General features: G+C 32.5%; 1 protein-coding gene across 1 annotated transcript in view; it reads left to right on the top strand.

Moving 5' to 3' along the window:
* LOC137933094 (ATP-binding cassette subfamily G member 4) overlaps positions 1–20,780 on the top strand; it is a 33,177-nt gene extending 12,397 nt beyond the window's left edge. Inside the window, exons 2-11 of the mRNA XM_068776880.1 lie at positions 11,738–11,908; positions 12,493–12,629; positions 12,988–13,133; positions 13,737–13,975; positions 15,454–15,704; positions 16,247–16,415; positions 17,372–17,472; positions 17,999–18,154; positions 18,741–18,946; positions 19,503–20,780. Of these exons, the coding sequence (XP_068632981.1) occupies positions 11,738–11,908; positions 12,493–12,629; positions 12,988–13,133; positions 13,737–13,975; positions 15,454–15,704; positions 16,247–16,415; positions 17,372–17,472; positions 17,999–18,154; positions 18,741–18,946; positions 19,503–19,644 (1,718 nt within the window). The 3' untranslated portion in view covers positions 19,645–20,780. The remainder of the gene's footprint in view (positions 1–11,737; positions 11,909–12,492; positions 12,630–12,987; positions 13,134–13,736; positions 13,976–15,453; positions 15,705–16,246; positions 16,416–17,371; positions 17,473–17,998; positions 18,155–18,740; positions 18,947–19,502) is intronic.
* Positions 20,781–20,924: the final 144 nt, after the last annotated feature.

Raw genomic sequence — 20,924 nt, 5'->3', positions numbered from 1 at the left:
TTAATAAAACGTTTTTCATTTTATTAGCGATTTGGTTAATAATTAATAACTACACAAAGAAAGGCTACTTTGCGAATTAAAATTGATACAAAACAATACTCAACCTCTGAAATATAAGTGTGAAATTTTATATACACGAAACAAAAAAAACCGTTTAAGTGACAAATCCCATAATACGCTTCAAAATAAAAATCTACCTCAAAATCTTATGTTACGAATTAAAGATTAAATTATAATAAATTAAAAGTTATCTCTAGAGATTAAACGTCTTCGTAAAAGAAGTATGCAATGACATGAATATATAACGTGCATATCTGGTAATACATTTCTAAAGATACTTATCATCGTTATTATCAATTCTTATAACAGACATATTTAGAGTGACCACGTGCAAGAAATTAAATTAGAATAAATATAGTTATATAATATGTAAAATAAATTAGACGTTTAATCATATAAAAATGAAAATTACTTACAAAGTACATGCTTTTCTAAATACCAAATGTCTTTGCTCCGGCCGAAATAAACACCAAATACTTTAGACCATAAAATCCTATTAATATTATAAATAGATGGACATAAGAGCTTTGTCTATATTTGTTGGCAAAACGTAACTTGTAAGCTTGGCTTTTTTTAGTTTGAGAAGTGCCGTAGCTTCAAATGAAAAATATACTTTACACCAATAGTTTTCCAAAATTATGTTAATACAAAATTTGTTTAGATCCAATGATATTAATGTATAGTTCTACAAATATTTAAATCTTTAATAAATAACCACCGGTAGACACAAATATTGAAACCAATTATTACCGCCAGGGATTTTAAAATATACAACTACGATGTCCCAATAATTTGATTTGTAAGCTGGTGGTCCTACACGTGTGTATTGGCGAATGTCGCAGTCCGATCAATGGGCGAGAACCCGGACATGACCCCTATTCGTAATTAGGATCGCGGGGTAATAAAATATATCTCCAGCTGTTTATACTTGCTTAGGTATGCCGGCGATGGTTCGTAGATAACATGTAATAGCGATAAATAGCGCATTAGATTATTTCGTGTTATAAATGACAAGGTTAAATTGTATCTGAATAACAAATTAATTCTTAAAACAGCAATATATTTTATATTTACATTGATAATATTTTAATTACAATTTTAAATCTGAATCATTTTTTGTTCGCCAATTTTTTTTCTATTTTACGTTTTAATTTACTTATATGCATATATAATTAAACCAAGAAAACACAATAAATAGCAATTATGTGTTTTCTTTGTTTATTTCTTTAATTAACTTCTTTATATTGAGTTTTCGAAACTATTTAAGTTTTTTATTCTTAATAGTGTACTTAGATTTATGCAGGTTTGTAATAAAATAATAACATTAAAAATTGTTTTCTTCAAAACAGACAGACAGGGGATAATTTTAGTTAAGACTTACGGAATTATAAAGGTTAAAAAAATGAAATTGTAAAAAAATGCATTTGCAATGTTCCTATAAATATTAATTGCAAGCCTCATTATACAAACAAATTAGTATAGATAACTTATATAGACTAAATACAAGTAAATAAAACATAATAACATAAAAATTATAATAGCTTGTGAAGTGCGAGCAAAATACTTACAATGTTGTTTTAATCCAATTATTACTCAGAAAAAAGCCTCCCGCAAAGAATTACTATAAGATGTTTAGGACGCAGCCTGAATCTAGCGTATTTCAACGACTTTAAAAAGGTAGATAGACAACGTGCGTTGTGCTTGTTGAATAACATTGCTTGTTTTACATCATTAACATAGTCACGTATTTAAATATAATTATTTTAAAATTATGTTTTTGGTCAGAAGAGAAAACAACATAAAAAATGAAAAATAATATTCTTCTATTAATAGGAAGAAAGTCTTGTTACCAGTTGCTTGTATTAATAGCTTATTATATACTCGTAGCAAATAAAGCATAACATAGTATAACGTATGTAGAAAATTCTTCAGCTCCGAACTGCTAGGAGTACTTGTAGCATTAATCATGATGATTGTAACACACGTCTTATTACTTACTTGTCTATAATAAAGGCAATCTAAAAATGTTTGACCTACCTTACGGCTTATTCAAACATCTGTCAGCGTAATAATAAATTTTCCTCTTCGTCGATCTATTTCTCTTTTCTTCCACTGCTGGGAGAATATGAAAAAAGGTGGAAGCAGTATGCATTGTTATGCTGGATTTTAAATTCAATATCTCATCCATACTTGATCGCCAACCTTTTTCCAAATAAAGCTTTATGACATTTAGAAATTTATATCGATGGTGTATCTTATGTATAATATATACATGGATTTAACAGTTTGATGGATTCTAACGCTCATTATTAACGTTTAAATAATCTTTTATCTTATTTCGATTTTTTAACTGTTTTAAGAAATTAATATTAATGTCACGTATACATAGTGTGATGTTAAAAAAGTTAATTATACAAACGCGTACCGAGTTTTAGTTTTTTATAATCAATCTGTAATGATTCCGTGATATACGGTTACGTAATCATAAGTGATCTAACAAAGTCACAAGAAATTTTTCCTACATCTAGTATAAAACATAATTTTCCTCAACACATTTATTATAGCCCGCAATGAAATATATATATCTTGTTATCTCAATTGTGTATTAGCTTACACTATACTGCAAACCGGAACACAATTATGTTCGCTTATTGCATGAGTACAATGGTAGACAAATGATTAAGAAATACCGCTGACGATCGTTGGTGTCCTGTTTGACCGGCACCTTTGTTCGCAAGAGTAAAAGAAATCACAGTGACGAAACTGGTATATGAGTCATCCATCAATAAACCCTCACAGTGGATTACCCGCGTCATCTTATACAAAACCTTTTTTTCAACCATAAGTTATTCGCCGAGAAGGTAAAAAATAAAAAAGAAACATTTTCATGAGGTGTGAATGGAAAGACGCACACGATATATTAAGAATAGACCACTCAACGTGTTTTTACCTTCGTGTCCCGCCACTCATATTCATCAGAACATGACTGGCGCTTAAGCGGACACTTTAGATTTAGAAGACGCCGGAAAGAATCTTTTACTTTCAGTATTTACAAAATAAAATGTATTCCAGACAAAGAAGAAATAAGACAAAGACTCGTTTTTGAACATAAATGTAATGAGTTACAGGCAAACCTCAAGAGCAACTTACGGTGCTACGAAGCAAGTTTACAATCCGGTTCCTACTCGACTCACATTTTATACGCAAGGTTTGTCATGCTTAAAAAATTTTCATTGAATCAAATAAACAAAACACACAAAATGAATTGTAAATAAAAATATCGGTGTACTTTTAAATTTTCTAGTTTTTAGTTTTCAAAACACACGCCGATAATACGCTAATGATAAACTATTACATGTCTATTAATTTCTGACGGAACTTCCGTGAACGATCATTATACACCTATTGTCACTTTATTTCATATTTTTCCTTAACGCTAAATTAAAGGAGGTAAAAAAAACTAGCTTTAGAAAGGAAAATATCAACATAATTATCAGTGTCCGAGACTATATAAACTGACCTTTTTATTTTTCGTAATAATCAAAAATATAGACATTGACATAACAACGCGTCACAGTTGAAACCGGACTTGTATCGGTCAATCATTATTTGAAGTGCTAAACAAATAATAATGCGATCCATTTTACAGTCGTATTGTTTAATAAACGTAATTGTTTTAGTATTTAACTACTACGACCATCAGTTCTAGCAATTTCGAAAAACTTTTTATATATATTAAAATTACTTATCCTTTGAAATTACTTTTTGCCACTCCAACATAAAACACCTCTAGACCGTAGCCAACGTATTAGGATGATGGTTCCGGAAATGGAGGATCGAAATTTATTTATCCAAAAGCTCGGTAATGCTCTTTTCAAAGCGCAAGATAGCGGCCGTTAGTTGTACTGCAGTACAGTACCATAGGTGACATAAACTAGCTATCTAGGCGTCGTCCTAGATGAAAAACTCAATTTTAATTTCGTGCTCGGCCGCCATCCATTACTAAATAGCGGTAGTAAAATATCACTGTAGAATAAAGTGATACTCTATAAAGCTGTAATCAGACCGGTTCACACCCACGCATGCCCGTGCTTCGCGCATGCTATCCCCGCGTGTTTTTGATTGACTTCAGGTCATAAAGAATATGTTCATGCATAAAATAACGTGTGCAACATGGTACATACACAATAAAGACCTACAAGTAGACTTGGAACTGCTAACAATCGTCCTGTTCCTAAATTGGACATCAATTAATTACTTTGACTCTGTCGTTCAACACACAAATTCGATTGATTGTAGGTCCCTCCACCTACAATAAAATCACACAAGGTACATCTAAAGGTTGCACCGTCCTGACATCGAGACACGTACTCGAGTTTCCAAACGATGCGATGACAATAAGACAAACCCCGTACACTTGCAGTAGGTAAAAATAAATAATGTTGCAAAATAGAATGGTAAGGAAACCTAGAATGTATATATGTGGTTGAGGATGAATGTATGGCTAATGGAATGAAATGAAATGGGAAAATTGTAGAATGAAAGAAATAGTGCGACAGATAAGATGATATGAAAGAGAAGAATGATAATAATAATAAAAAAAGAAATGAATAAATTACTAGAATTAAAAAGTCCCTGTCCCACGCGAGATAGGGGAACAAGAGGGCACCAACAGCGGGGACCATAAAACCCCGTACACTGCACACCGTCATCGTCGCCATTAGATAACCAACCGTTATCCCGTCGGAAAAGAGGTCGGATCGTTTATCGCAGGGCCACGCCAACCCCCGATCATACTAGATAGAAGCTTTGCTGAAGTTCCTTCAGTCACTTCTTCTCCCAATGTTAACGCTTTCTAAAATGATAGTGATGATAGCCAGGCAATGGCAACTAAATAAGTCGAGGTTGGGCGCTCTTGGGCGCTCTTGTGTCGGAATGCTAAGCAGGTATTATCGACAAGTCACAGCCCAAGCCCAGGTCCCCCTGTTGGGGTTTTTGAGCCTAGTCACTTCACGGGGCGTCCACTGAAGCGATCGAAGAAATCGGCAGGCTCCACATTCGGTGAAACAGTAGTAAATAGCGGCCCTAGCCGAGAGCTTCGCTATTTTAAAAGAGAATCTGCAAGTGCTATATGAGCAGCAGTAACACTCCGATCCAAAAGGTATGTTGTTTTATATATGTATTTGATTCGTTTTATATTTTTTACTAGACTATAAACAAAAAAGAACGAAACACCCTTCACTTCCTCCGAGAAATAGAGAGAGAAAATTAGAGATGGAACCTATTTCTCGCGAAAAATGTATCTATATTGTGTATATTATAAATTGATCACAATATAAAATACTTATAGTCCCTTAAAATGTAAAATTTGACATTAGTATCTTGTTTACATTTAGATAACTACGTAAACCTTCGAAGTATAGGATTCAGTGTATCAAGTGATATAAAATTAAAAAAGTCAACTGTGATTTAAAAACCGATGATTGAACACAACCGTCCAGTTTTTATTGTAAACGGATAATTCAATCTTTATCGCAATACAATGAAAAATTTTTAAATGGAATTAATAATATGTGAGTTAGATAAGTTCTAAATATTTAACCTTTCGTTTATCTATTAAATCGTAGCGTGGATATATTGTCCTAAATAATTATTGGTGTTGTTACTAAGTGTAAACACATATATAACAATATTTCATTATCTTAAATTGATTATTTTAGTGCGGTTGCACTAAAACAATCATGACACTGTAATAAATAAACGGAATAAACATCTTACGTCCTAGAACAGTCTGTACAGTTGTAGCATTGTGTAAACTGCCACGCCTATCACATAATTAAATCTGCTACCAAAGTAGTATATTTCATTTATATTGTTCGAGGATGTCATTTTATTTATATATTATTATGTGTCTCGTTATTGGAACTAACACTTTAAATAAAATACATTTTTTTAGAATGTTTGTTATAATTTATGTAGAAATAATATCTTTCTACATAAATTATAACAAACATTCTATTCTAAGTTAATGTCAGTATTGTTTAAAAACAGCAACTTTCATTGATTTTTTTTTTCGAAAACATCTCAAGTTTAAAAAAAAACTTATTTTTGATTTTTTTATTATTGTGAGTTTATCACGTAAACGAAAGTTACTTTTTAACTGTATTTAACAGTCTTGCACATGTCGTTGATATAAAGAACAACAAATAAAATGTGCATTTAACACAATTTTGCGCGGGAAATCTCGTAAAGTTCCTTGCCCCCGCTGGTAGATGGCTCAAAACAAAGAGAGCACGTGCGCGCTTGGACGTTCGCCATACAAATTAGCTACCATCGCGACTTTATCGCGAAGTCAGTGAACGCGTGACGTCACAACAGCTGATAGACGATATAGGTCACAATTTGTGGGACACCGAAATTGACAAAACAATGGTTTCGATGAACCGCAGAAGTTACTTCCTGCTGACATAATTCGTTGAGAATTGTACAATCATACCAGTTTTTTAATTAGCACAACAATGACAAATCATTTGATGAGTAAAATATTTTTTTTTTATCGTGGAATATTTTGTTTTATTTCTAATGAAGAATATATATGACATGTATTTTTTTTTCTAAGAAAATTATGTGAAATATAAAATTTTCAAACCTGTAACTCTTTATATCTGAATTGAAAATTTAAAAGTAGTGGTAATGGTTTTGCAAATTAAAAACAAAAATATATTACGTTTTAATGCATATTTGGTAATTAAGATTATTAATATAGCCTTGGTCGCTTCTAACTACAAAATAAATATTAGTATTTTAACATAATACGTTGTGCACGAAATTGAGACCTTGCGTTATATTCTTCACAAGGCATTTGTTCCGCGAACACGTAATGCGTTATTCATGAGTATTACACATGGTCCATTGTGCGTTATGTTATCATAAACAAAGCGGGAAATGATTAAAACATCACATTTATATTTAAACTAACGTGTGACATGTTTTAGTAAATGCACAATGTAAACACTTCTCGTCGTCGTTGTTTCAGCTCATAGAAGCCCACTCCAAGGTATAGGCACCCAAAGATATCTATTAGGGGAATATAATATAATTGTCACGCTTGGCAGGCGAATTGGCGATTTTGGTGTGGTATCTGGTAGGCTGCCCATCCTCTTGGAAACTTGTTTGTGAGCACTGGGAATCTTATATAAATAATGTACAACGTGATCGCAATTCTCAGTCTTTATCGCTTTGTTACTGCTGTTCATTTCAAACACTTCTGTTCCTTAAAAAATCCTAGATCATGTTAGCTTAGTAAATATTTACTGCGTACTTGTGTTACATATTTTTTACGTACGGTCCGTTTATGTTTGCTTGACATTTATGGTTTCCGCGGATTGAAAGTGGCCGCGGGCACTTAGTCTAAACCTCTTTTTTTGATAGTATGCTTGCGAGCTCTTTCAGTAGCCTCAGCTATTTAATGTTTATAACAAAATGTTATATAGCAGGGGTGGCCAACCTGCACGCGAGCCTAATACAGCTCTTTGTAAGATTATTTGTGGCTCTTGTCATATGTACCAGAGTTCCCTTTCCTTCTTTGTATTATTTCATTTTAATTTTAAAATTGCTAGCTACAAATATTTCTTCACAAAATTTTGAAGAAATAACATGTTACGTGAAATAGTTATTTTTTTTATTTTCCCATACACAAACGTTGTACTTTTATTTGTGTTTTAAAAGAAATATAATTTCTTTTAATTTTTTATACATTTTTTGCATTCTTTAAAATACTCTCGCGAAAATTTATAAATTTTTGAAAATGGCTCCGTCTATCAATTAGCTTGGCCTCCCCATATATACTCGTAGCATAAAAGTCGTGATATCAAGACCATTACTAATAAAATCGAATTCAAACCCAATTACTCGATATGATTCCTGAGAGTAAATTTTTAATACTATAAGTTTACAATTGTAAACTTGGGCGACTAGTGGATACGACCGACGCCTATATTACCACCACCAAGCAGTATTTCCAGTTCGGCAGGGCTTGCTTGAACAGTAATTACTACAAGATTAGCGAGCTCATCACTTATTTCAAGGTGACTACCGTAGAGCTCTGCTTTACGTTTTTTCGTCACAATCAAAAGTCACGCTATAACGAAACCAGTAGTACTTATTATTATTATAAAGAAAATATCTAAATCTCATTTATCTTCAACTTAATCCTATCCATATAAACGTAAAATAACATAATCCTATTTGACGAATAAAACTGTGTGAAAAAATAATGTTATTAAATATTATTTTATTAATATTTATAACCATATGATTTTTTTGATAAAATATTATGACTTACGGAAGAAGGGGGATACTTCATATAAATGATGTAGGCTTTATTGGAGCTGGTACACGTGATAGAATTAAAAATAATATTTTCACTAACAATTGTTCATTACTTTACTCTTCAGAGAAAGCAATATCTGGAAGTCGATGGTAAAAATAAAAGAAAGTGTAAATATAAAGGGAAAAAAGAAACACTTGATAAAAGGGAAGCTGTATGGATTAAAAATGTCAAGTTTAACTCACATCGTAGAAGGGAAGTGGAGTTTTACACTAATCTAATATATAAAATTCTCGTGTCACGGGTGTTCGAACTTGAACTCCTCTGAAACGGCTTGACTGATTTTTACCAAATTTAATATGCGTATTCAGTAGGTCTGAGAATCGGCTACTATCTATTTTCTATACCCCTAAGTGATAAAGTTTGTTCACACTTAAAATTTTTTTTTATTTTTTTAACGAAATTTTTTGTTTTTATTTTTTTTATGATACAGCATACAAGAATACATACAACCATAAATTTTCATTTCTCTACGATCAACCCTTATTTTTTATTTGTAAATTAAAATATCAATTTTTTTTGCAAAACAACGTTTGCGGGATCAGCTAGTATCCTTATAAAAACCGTAGCTTATAGACAGGACGTTTTATTTCGGTGAGGCTTTAGTTTCATCGCATTACAAAAGATACGTATCCAGATGCCAGATGCTTACTTAATATTTAAATATGCCTTTATTAAATCTGATAGCACAGGTCGTGTGACAATATGTTACTACTATCTAAACGCCTGTTATTATTATAAGTCTGTTTATGAAATGCCTATAATGTCATATTATTACGGATATAATACTTCGCTTCGATGAATTGCGGCGACAACAAAAAATACATAGTTGTATAAATATCATGTCATAAATCATTATTTCATATTTTTAAGATACATGATGACACATGGTTACACATAATGGATCCTATCTCAAACCCCGCAGTATTAATAATTTATTAACAAAATAATACCGCTATCTACAGTTATTGCGTGCATTCGACCGCTTGATTGAACTTTGTACGCAGCTAAGGTCTGTCCAATCCTTTGGACTTTGATTTTAGATTTTGAAACAATAATAATTGAAGTCATGGTCGAAGATAATTATGAGCAGTTAATTAAACGCTCTTCTAAACGTACAGTAAACGATATTGCAATTGTTTCAAGCTGTACTTAAAAATCATAAGCAATCTTGTGTAAGCATATATAAAGAAAACTATCAACTTCACAAGAAATTTATACTGTCCAAAAGTTCAAATTATAAAAATATTTTTGAATTCTGCAAAAAGAAACTCTAATATTTTAGTAAGACAAATTTCATGTCAAGAATTTTATGTTTTGATTATTAAATAAATATTTTGAAAAATTAAAAATAGTTTATTATATTTAAACAGATTTGATGCAGAGTTAAAATATCAAATAGGGGTTGCTCTTTGATTTATTATTAAGTTTCGGAGTCGTGTTATAAATAAAACATTTTTTTAGGTTTACGTTTTTCGTCACGCTCTAGATCATGTTTTGTCTACAATTATGAGAAAACTCCATTTTTAGGGTAAGGAACAAGTTCAAATACATATGATAACTTTGCACGTATTTGATAAAACAATCGCACTCCGTGATATTTATTCTACATCTGTTATTTTATTTATAGCTCTGATATGTATGGGCACCTATTATTTTATATCAATTTCTACAACTTATTCACGAACTTTGCGAACTTCGAACACGAAATGTCTAATATATTTCGTGTTCGAAGAACCACGGCCATTATGAAGCACGTTTTTTTTTTTTTTGCTTACCGTTAACGTCAAACCTGATACAATTTTTTGTCATTTGTCATTCGTGATTCTCGTTAGACAGCTTTTTACACAATAAATTGAGTGCGAGGCCAAACGTTCCAGCTGTTATTGTGTTGCTACTTGAACTGAACCACATTGTAATGTTTTACAATAATTTATATAAACCACCACGAGGTCTAAGAATCATATGTCCCATAATTTCATTTTTTACGGCGCATTTAATCACCGAGTTCTATGATAGAACGCACGTTTTATTGTTAGGCGACAAGAAACGTCTTTGCATGAAAAGGTTGACGTCGCATTTTCTGCTCATACAGGCACCCTGCGAGGCTCTCCCCTATGATATCTATAAAAATTTACCATAATCGCCACACTTTTCAGACGGGTTGGCGATCACAGTGTTGTGGTAAGCAGAGGATGTTGTTACCCGTTCTTTGCAAAATTGTTCGTGGGCAGTGGCAATCCTATATAACAAACGCGAAAGTGTTGTTAGAAAACTTATCACAAAAAACTCCTATAGCCAATATTCTATAATACCTGATCGTTATAAACTTTTAGTATTCTCCTCTGTAGCAATGCAAAACTATGTATGTATGTAAATAAGACAAGAGCGCGTGCTATTGTGTAGTTCGATACGCAGATGACGCACGAGAAGGTTATCGGCTGCTAGGGTCGGGATGAACCAAGGAAACATAGCGATAGGTCAGAAGTGTAAGCACGTAAATAAAGGTATTTATTTGCGGAGACACTAAATATCATAGCAAGATAATATTAACATAATATTAACGATGACAGTGTTAGGTCTCCGAAACGAAGTAATAGGAGAGTAGCGAAATTATGACTTTTGAGTCTTATCTTACAATGTATTAGAATAACTAGTACAAATCCGCTGTGTGATAGAATTTATAAAGAACTTATTATTACTTGTGTATTATATTCCCCGGGTAAAACCTTGATAAGTGTGCTTTTTACTGTAGAAAGAATGAAAGACGTCGATTGTCGATTAAATTAGTCGAATGTTTATCATCGTCACAATTTCAACTATCAGACGTTAACTGCTGGAGATAGACCTCCTCATAGATTTTCGTTTAGATCGATTGGAAGCTGCTTGCATCTGGCGTCTTACTGCGACCTTAACAAGGACGTCAGTCCATTTTATGCTGTGCTCCCTATGTATCCCGTATCCCTATGTTGTGCTGCCAATCTGTGGTCCCCACTCCAAAGCCTTTATGCTTTAGGGTCTATCAGTTCTACACGTTAGGTGGTCTGTCCACTTTAACTCGCCATACCGCTAAGCTAATTCGGCTACTTTCGTTAATCTACAGATCTCCTCATTGATTCTCCTGATTGATTCAATTGCGTAGAGAAGTACCAAAAGGACCATTATTGCGTTGGGAATATTAAACCTATTATACGAGAGAAGGGGTACGCTCGTAATTCATCACGAGATGCAAATGCAATGTTTTTTTGCTAATTGTATATTTCATATTTTTATTTTTTATTTTGACAGGACACAAGCAGATTCTTCATGGAGTCAACGGTCGTTTGCGTCCCAGACAGCTGGTTGCTATCATGGGACCGTCAGGCGCCGGAAAGTCAACGCTTCTCGACGTCCTCTCCGGATATCGTATTAGCGGTGTAAACGGAGCTGTCTTCATAAATGGAAGAGACCGTATTATGAGTAAGTTTGTTTTTAATGAGTATAGACCATCTTTTGACACCATTGGTGACCATGAAATCTTGGTAATACTAAGAACAAACTCTACGTGCTTTTATCCCTTATAACAGAAATTATTCTATAATTTTCGTTCTTTTTTGAAGATTTGTTTATTTCTTTTCATACAAGATAGCACGTGTTGGGAACAATCTACTCATCTCCAGTCTATTGCGATATTTATGAAATTTGTAGTATTATATTCTTTTGAAAAATATATCGTTCTCTAGAGTTTCTTTCGCCTATTCTTCTCCAGTATTACACATTTATCATACGACCAGTTGATAGAATAAATGTGATGTTAATAAGAGTTGTAATTTATTCCATGTTGATAAAAGAAATTAAATAGCACATATTTATATTTAACAGACAATTATTAATAACCTTAAATAAACTGGCTTAACAAGAAGTTCAAAATTTAAATAACTTTAGTAACTCGATTAATACAACAGTACGAACGAGAAAGGTTTTATAATAGTAGAAATAATAAGCTGCTGAAATTTGTTAAAATTTCTTTCAACTTAATGTTATTTTGATGATCTTAATTTCAGAAAGGTTCAAGCGCATGTCGTGTTATATCCAACAAGACGACCGGCTGCAGGGCCTGCTCACTGTGGGAGAAAACATGTCACTCGCGGCGGACCTAAAACTGCCCACGAAACTAGACAAATACGAGAAAGGGGAAGTGGTGAGTTAAATAAAACTTGTTTAATCAATAGATACCTTTTAACCAGTATGATTTGTTATTAAATATAACAAATCATTAGGTATTTGTATGGTGTACCCTCATCGTCAATATATATGGGTGATTTATGCAATTTATGTATTAAAACCCTAGGCCTTGGTTTTTTAATATATCTCGTCTAATGACCATGTCATTAGACGAGACATATTAAAAATCGTCATTATCGTAAATCTCTAGTCTGTTGTAAATTATGTATTTATGGTTACGTGATCCTAATTTTCACCTGTCTATTATGAACCTGTTACGGAAATCTATGGATCTATTTCAAGAGACACTAAATGTGAAATAATATATTTTCTAGATTGAAGAAATCCTGACAAACCTCGGTCTCTACGAGCATATGAACACGTGCGCCGCGCAACTGTCCGGCGGACAGAGAAAGCGTCTTTCCATTGCTCTGGAGCTAATCAACAACCCACTTATCATGTTTCTAGATGAACCTACTACGTAAGTACAAATTCCTTATGCGTCGTATAGCATATAGTATATAGTATAGCATCACCTAACAATAGAGGGCGCTCTTGCAATGCTTCCGAAACCTTGACCAATTTTGAAATGTAATGAAATCGTTTGTTTTCGTATCTAATTGTATTTGAATTACAAAAGTAAATTATCCTTTCATGATAATATTAACTGGGGTAGATGATAAGGTTTTGACAATTCATCACCTATGGATACAGATTCTAGTATAATTTCTTTATATTTTCACGTTAGTAGAATGCGCAGAGAGATTTTTAATGTAGCTTTATAATAATGATGCATATTTACTTCGTTGCTGTGCGAAATATGAAAAGATCCGGAAATTACTTAGTTTTTATAACTCTGAATTAATAAATACTCACTCATTATATGAAATTTATTATGAAATAATTATTGAAAGTTTAACCAAGTAAGTCAATTATTGTTTCATCCTAATCGATAATTGTACCACTTCATTATTAATGCAAAGTGGTACAATTATTTATTAATTATCTGTACAGTCATATATTGATACAATGTTGTTGGTTGCATAAAAAATTTATACTAATAAGTGGATCTCAATTACTGCAGAGGCTTGGACAGCTCATCGTGCTCGCAAGTTGTACAGCTGTGCCAAACTCTGGCACACCAAGGGCGCACCATCGTGTGTACGGTTCACCAGCCTTCCGCCTCGCTGTTCGCGCTGTTCGACCAGGTGTACGTGCTGGCAGCCGGTCACTGTCTCTACCAGGGCACAACAAATAATCTCGTTACGTACCTCGAGCAGGCCGGCATACCTTGCCCGATGTACCACAATCCGGCAGACTACGGTAAGTGGAGATAAATCATTGAAGGTGATTATTGACAATCAGCGTTGCGTTGTAACAAAGCATCATGAAAGAAAATTGTGGAATGAAAGAAGTAGATAGATTATGTGATGAATGAAAGATAAGGAAGGAAAAAAAATTAGCGTGTAAAAATCACTAAATAAAATAATCGACCCTGTCCTTCCCAAAGATAGAGAAACGAGAAGTACGAGAAGCCCCCAATAGCAGTGGTTATAAAAAAACCATACTGTGTATCATGCTGAGCTACCATTTATTACTACTAGTTGTGTATGTAATTCAGACCGTGTTTTTTTGTGTTGCGAATGTGTGCGTGAGGTACCCTTCGTATGTGTATTTTTGACTAATGAATCCTTTTTCTTTCTAACTTACTTTTAATGAAATGTATATATATGAAATGCTAGTCCATTAATGCATCGAACTCACGATCACCTAGCATAACAATTTGGTTTAAGCTCATTGGTTATATTAACACAAGATGATTTATATAATTTGTTATAGAAGGAAAAATATGTTCTAGGTCTATGTATAATGCCATAAATAACTTAATTACATCGATGTTATAATGGGTGGTAAATTAATAGTAGTAATAATAGTAATTTCGATCTTGATTACACTATCGATAAAGCCGTTTATAGACTTGTTCCTTGCATAATTATTACCATGGACTTACAATTAGATCTTGTAACCGTTATTAAAGGTTTAATTATATTAATTAAAAATATTTCATTAGAAATAGTTATTTGACATACAACTTTAATAACGAAACGCTTAAAACTATTACTAGTTATTTTCTATATTCCCTGCCGATAGTTTCAAATGCTTAGCGAATCAAACCCTCTTTTATCCAGATAATAAAATTGTTATTAAAATTTCCTGAATATGAAGTTTGTCTAGGGTCACAATTAATAGTTTATCGAACAAATAGAAATAGATTATAAACAGTCCCGATAGTTAATTCTGCGTCAATAACCCATGACCTTTGCTGGTTTCTTAGATACACGTCTTCTTTTTTTAACCTCTATTTTATTTTCTTATATAACTCTTTATATGAAAAGGGTTTTTAATGGTTATACTTATAATGTATATCAAATTATTCTTTACGATACATAATAATGATATTATACTATCTGTATTGCAGTTCTGTGTCTAGTTGCAACAGTTTCGTAGCTCAATTCATCTTTTTCATAATTTCATCCATAATACGTCCAATATGTCTAGACATAGGGCTCCCCATCTTCTTCTTAAAGTGTCATCTTCTAACGAAGATCTGTGATCATTACAGCAATCTTAATTTTCGGCTCTTACCAAACCACTGGCGTAAGTTTTTCAGCTAGAGTATTCGTCTTTTATCCATACGTCGTTTTCAGTGAAACTTAGCCTATACGACAAGTTGCAGTAGCTTTTGTTATTTTGACTGAAATCATGATAAACTAAACCGTAATGTTTACGCTTACTTTCAGTTATTGAGTTGGCGTGCGGTGAATACGGCGAAGACAAGATCGGTTACTTGACAATGAAAGCAGATAACGGTAAAGAACTCTGCTGGTTCGATGACGTTGAAACCATTCCCAGCATGGAGGCTCTGAGAAAGCAATATCCACTAAGTGTGCTAAGGGAACAAGACGCCGGACCTGGTGAAGAAGAGACTTCGCAGTCGAACCAGAGAATGGTGCTTATCAGGAGAGGATTTATTAAAGCTAAACGTGATGCTGTAAGTTATTTACGTTAATATTAATATTTCTTTGATCTTGATGATCATTACTTTTGCTTGAACCAAGCTAAATTCTTTTGTAGAGGAATTCATGCAAATTTCCTTTTTATATGAGAGTACTCTTAACGTGTTAAGTCCCGAAAAATTGTAATTAAAATCAGAAGAAATTCGAATACTTACCTAAAATGCTTGGTTATTTGTCGCTAATCACTTTAAAGTTTATTACCGATTACAGGCAAGTTGTTAACGGGTTTGTTTCCACCTCGACGTTAAAATCAAATAAAGAAAAAAAAAAGTTTATCTGTAAATTTACTTGAAGAGCGAGGAGTCATTCATCTTAGGGCGTTATTACGCCTTGTTTATAAAAACTATAAACTACATGATTGTATATATAACCGCTTGAGTTTTATATATAGCCAAGTGATTTCACTATGTCGCCATCTCTTCTTTTTGTCATTTTTCTATTTCACTTTACTTCTGACTCAAGTCAATCAATTATATTAAATTTGCAATTAATAATAAATATTTCGTTTTGAATTCAGACTATGACCCACTTGAGGCTTATCGTGAACGTTGTGGTTGGAATAATGCTGGGGAGCCTGTTTATCAAAGCCGGTAACGAGGGTTCGCGTGTACTTGAGAACTACAACTTGCTGTTCGCTATACTAATGCACCACATGATGTCTCCCATGATGCTGACCATTCTTACTTGTAAGTATTACGTTAACTTCTAACAAAACTATAAAAAGGTACCATTTTTATAGTGTTATAACTTAGGTAATAACTAATTGCTTTCCGCAAACGGATGACACGATTTTCCGTCAGAAACATGTATTTTCTCTGATTTACTCAGTCTAGTCCAGTAAGTTTTTTCTACTAAATAATTTTGTACATTCAGAATACATTTGTACATAAAATCTTACTACTTAAAAAACGAATATCTACTCTTCAGAAAGGTACGAGCCTATTGTAAAAATCGTGTACCACAACGGGCTAATGTACATCGGCGAATATCACGGTACTTCTACGATATTATGCCGACGAAGTTTTGGTCGACAGGGAATCGCTAACGCGACATCGTCTTTTTAGTTTAAATTAAAGTTAAATTTTTGAGATTTAGGTAAAAAATTTTTGATTAAACAGGGGTTTAATTATTATATAATAATAAATAAAAATTCAATATTTTCTGACATTAGACATTTCGATCTGTTTTTATTCGCGAAAATACCATATCGTTGTCTAAGATTTGGCAGTAGATATTTTATTGACAGACTCAAGAGGTTTTCACATAATTTTGGACAACATTTTATTACTACAATGACTTACTTTAACATAAATGAAACGTATGAATGAATAACCGTATGTTAAAGTTAAAACGCTATTATATTTGTTGCATATCACCAAAATATCAGAAGTGTCTGTAGACTAAAGTTTAACGGTGTCTTTGATATTTTTTTCGGACAAAGAATAAAATGACTTTTTATATCAAAACATGCTGGATTACGAACGATGTTTGTCTTTTGCATGAGCAGTGACGATGTATAATTCACATAGTGTCACTTTCATCAAAAAATCTATTACTACCAGGCCGCCATAACTTTATGTAGTGTATATATATATACTGTCTAAGACTTAATACAATAATATCTTATCGTTTACATTTTCAGTTCCATCAGAGCTGTCTATATTAATCAAAGAACACTTTAACCGATGGTACTCGCTGGGAGCGTACTACATCTCCGTAACGCTGGTGGACCTGCCCATTTCTGTAAGTTATCATTTGCGGTTTGCTCGTTTCACCCAGTTTTATTTATTTTGCCTTATTTTATATTCTTAGCATTTGTGATGTCATTTCTTATTCCTATAATAATGATATGATTGATCAAAGTTTCTTCTATTTGTTCGCAAATAAAAATTATAATTCAATGTCTGAAGAAAATATTTATGAAAAAATAGAAAAACGAACAAGAGTAGCACCATCATAGTACAATTAGAAAAAATAGATAGTGACCAATAAAACCTCTGTCAATGTAACATATTCAAAAGAATTTATTTCAATTAGCAAATATATAAAAAGTATGTATTAGAAGTGAACTTAACTGAATACAGAGAGTGTACATAAAACGAAAGCAGAATAAGCTGGAACGTCTTTGCGTGATAACCCGGAAGATATTAACATTAACAAATGCGTATTGGACTCGCTTTTTTAATAACAAACCTTAACCTCTTTCGAAAGTAAGCTTGTGTCTCAAACCGATAGGTAATTTAAATACCATAACATAACCTCTTTGCAGATAGTCTCGTGTTTGGTGTTCAGTATCATCGTGTATACGATGTCCTCACAGCCAATGGACATCGTTCGCTTCTTTATGTTCTTCGCCATCTCGCTGTACACGGTGCTGGTGGCGCAGAGCTTCGGGCTCATGATTGGCGCAGTCTTCAACGTCGTTGTAAGACTCCTTGCTCTATATTTAACTCACTGTCTCATTTTTATGAGCTTTAAGCAGCGCAAGCAATGGCATCCTTGTAAGAACAACACTACACTACACTACTATACGTATGTAATGTACTTTAAAATGTACCAATAGATTTGCTTTATCAGAAATGATATAAAAAAATGCGCTCCGAGTTTCTGCTAACAAATCGTAAACAAATTTATCGGATTTGAGAAAAGTTTTCGATATAATAATTTGGTTTTAAGTCTGATCACTATATTGTTATGGGGATGTATATAAACAAAAAAATCGAAAAGATTTTCCATCACTTTTCTATTACTTCTCCCCCCACAATTGGTCAAACTAACGTAACAATCTAATGATTTGTTTTTTAATTCTTTGAAGAGAATTAAAAATTGTGGCGTAAGTGGAACACTACTGCTGAAAAGGCAGTGTTAGTAGTAGCAGAATGAAAATGATTCAAGTGTTTTAATTACGAATAAGCAGTTTTTAAATATACTTATAAAATATACTTTTAAATATGTTTATTGGAATCGTTTAAAAACGATATATAATCAAATCAAAATTACACTTTGTTCAGAACGGCACTTTCCTGGGGCCCACGCTGTCGGTGCCCATGATGATGTTTGCCGGATTCGGTGTCACGCTACGCGACCTGCCGCCATACCTGTACTGGGGCTCCTACGTGTCCTACCTCCGCTACGGACTAGAAGGGCTCATCGGCGCCATCTACGGCATTGAGAGACCCAAACTTGACTGCAATCAGGCTCTGTATTGCCATTATAAGTAAGGTTTTGTCCCATAAATTTATATTTAAGGTAAAAAATTAGAACTAAACTTTCCATTTTATTAAAGAAGAGTTTATAAACAACATTAAAAACAAGCTTTAGTCTCACGTTTTAAATAATTTGACTAATAATAAACTTTAATGCATATACTTCTAACTTCTAGTGTCACTTTGGTCAGAAGCATTTTCTTTTTGCACATTTCAATAATTTAACTTTATTTGAAATAATTTATTTTATGTTTATATTAATTTAATGTCATCATCGAGATGGCACACTAACTCAGATGGCTTTTTGTGCTATAAAAATTGCAACTCGTTTTATAATGATGAATAATGAAAATTAAAATCACAACTTTATTTCAACTCGCCTATAAGACCGTGGCCACAACGGTTTAAGTCATTTAAGTTTCTTATAACCTACACTTGACGTGAAAAATTACAGTCGGTTAAATATCTCTTCTTATTAAAAACTTGGTCAATTTAAAATTTGCTGTTTAAATTGGTGTTTAACAACTTGTATGTTGTTTGTTTTTTTAATTATTTTTTTTGTTTTAGATATCCCAGTAAATTCCTGGAAGAAATTTCTATGTCACCAGACATGTTTTGGTGGGACGTGTTGGCGCTCACGGTCTTCGTCCTCGTGTTGCGAGTAGCCGCTTTTCTTCTTCTAAAATGGAAATTAAACGCCATACGATAGTCGTCAAAACTTTTATACGTACACCGTGTATATATGAAACAAGTTAAAACAAGACACGTTCAGAAACCTTAACCTCATAGACTTTTAAAGAAATTGAAATACCAAAGAACGTATTGACAATGTCATTTTAATTCCGATTATTTTTTTTATTTCGCATTCCAAAATCAAAACATGTTAAATTGATTTTTTAGTGGTCTAGTATTTAATTATTTTCAAAGACTGTGGCACTACGCTGTTTTTATGAAAATTTTTTGGCAATAATACTTAGGTATTTTATTAAAAAAGAACATTAGCTTATGCCAAAACTTTTGATACAAGGGTCCAAACACTGTGATACTTTTAAAAGGCGAGGACCTATTGATTTTTATTTGAGTGATAGACTCTTGCCTAAGATGTTTTAGAAACCGGTAGTATATTGTAGGTTAGAACAGTAGGAAATATGTCCGAATATATTTTAAAACAATAAACAAATACTCAAAAATTTAATTACGGCAGAAAAAAATGTTTAAATATTGAAAATTATACGTGATAAATATACATAATACTGGTAAAATGTCACCATTGCATTTAAAGTTTTTTTTTAATTTTCATCAGAATTTTTTTTAATCAATCATTAAATTTGTTTTTTCACCAGTGACAGTACTTGAAAATTGATAGTTATTCAAGTAGTATTAGTTCATTGTATAATTTTAATACATGGATCGTTACAATATTTGGAACAAAGTATAAATGACAAACTACTGCAATATTTATTTAGATTGTTGTAAGGGTTTCCGACTTGGTACTATAGTGTGTGCGGAAGTACTGGTTATCGCTTGAAGTATATAAGCGGTGAAAAGGCATTCCAGATTTAGGAACAGACGACTTGACATTTTGTCTATCTCAAGTATGTGTTTTCAACTCTATAATATATTAATATTAAACACACTTTTTAAGGAATTTAACCGAAAAAGTTATGAAATTTTTAATTGCTCAAATTTTAATTTTATTATAAAGACGCTTGAAAATATATTAATTAGCGTTAGAAAGATAAGATACGATTAATTTTTAATAATAAGATTATGTGTAGAAATAAAACGGTGTCAGCATTTCATAAATGTATGAAATATTTTATAAAATAAAATACTCTTTATAAATTTGTTTTATTAATTAATCTTAAAAACATTGAAAAAATGTATTCTAATTTGAAGGACGGTCGAGTGTTTGTATATGTATCTGTTTTTAAAACCTGGACAACAACGCTTTATAACAATGAATTTATCAAGAGAGTATTGTAATAC

The sequence above is a fragment of the Battus philenor genome, unplaced genomic scaffold (genome assembly GCF_028537555.1).
Source record: "Battus philenor isolate CCGP_79_NKW_IND1 unplaced genomic scaffold, ilBatPhil1.0.hap1 SCAF_12, whole genome shotgun sequence".
NCBI classification, from domain to species: domain Eukaryota; kingdom Metazoa; phylum Arthropoda; class Insecta; order Lepidoptera; family Papilionidae; genus Battus; species Battus philenor.
This window is presented reverse-complemented; position numbering and strand designations above follow the sequence as displayed.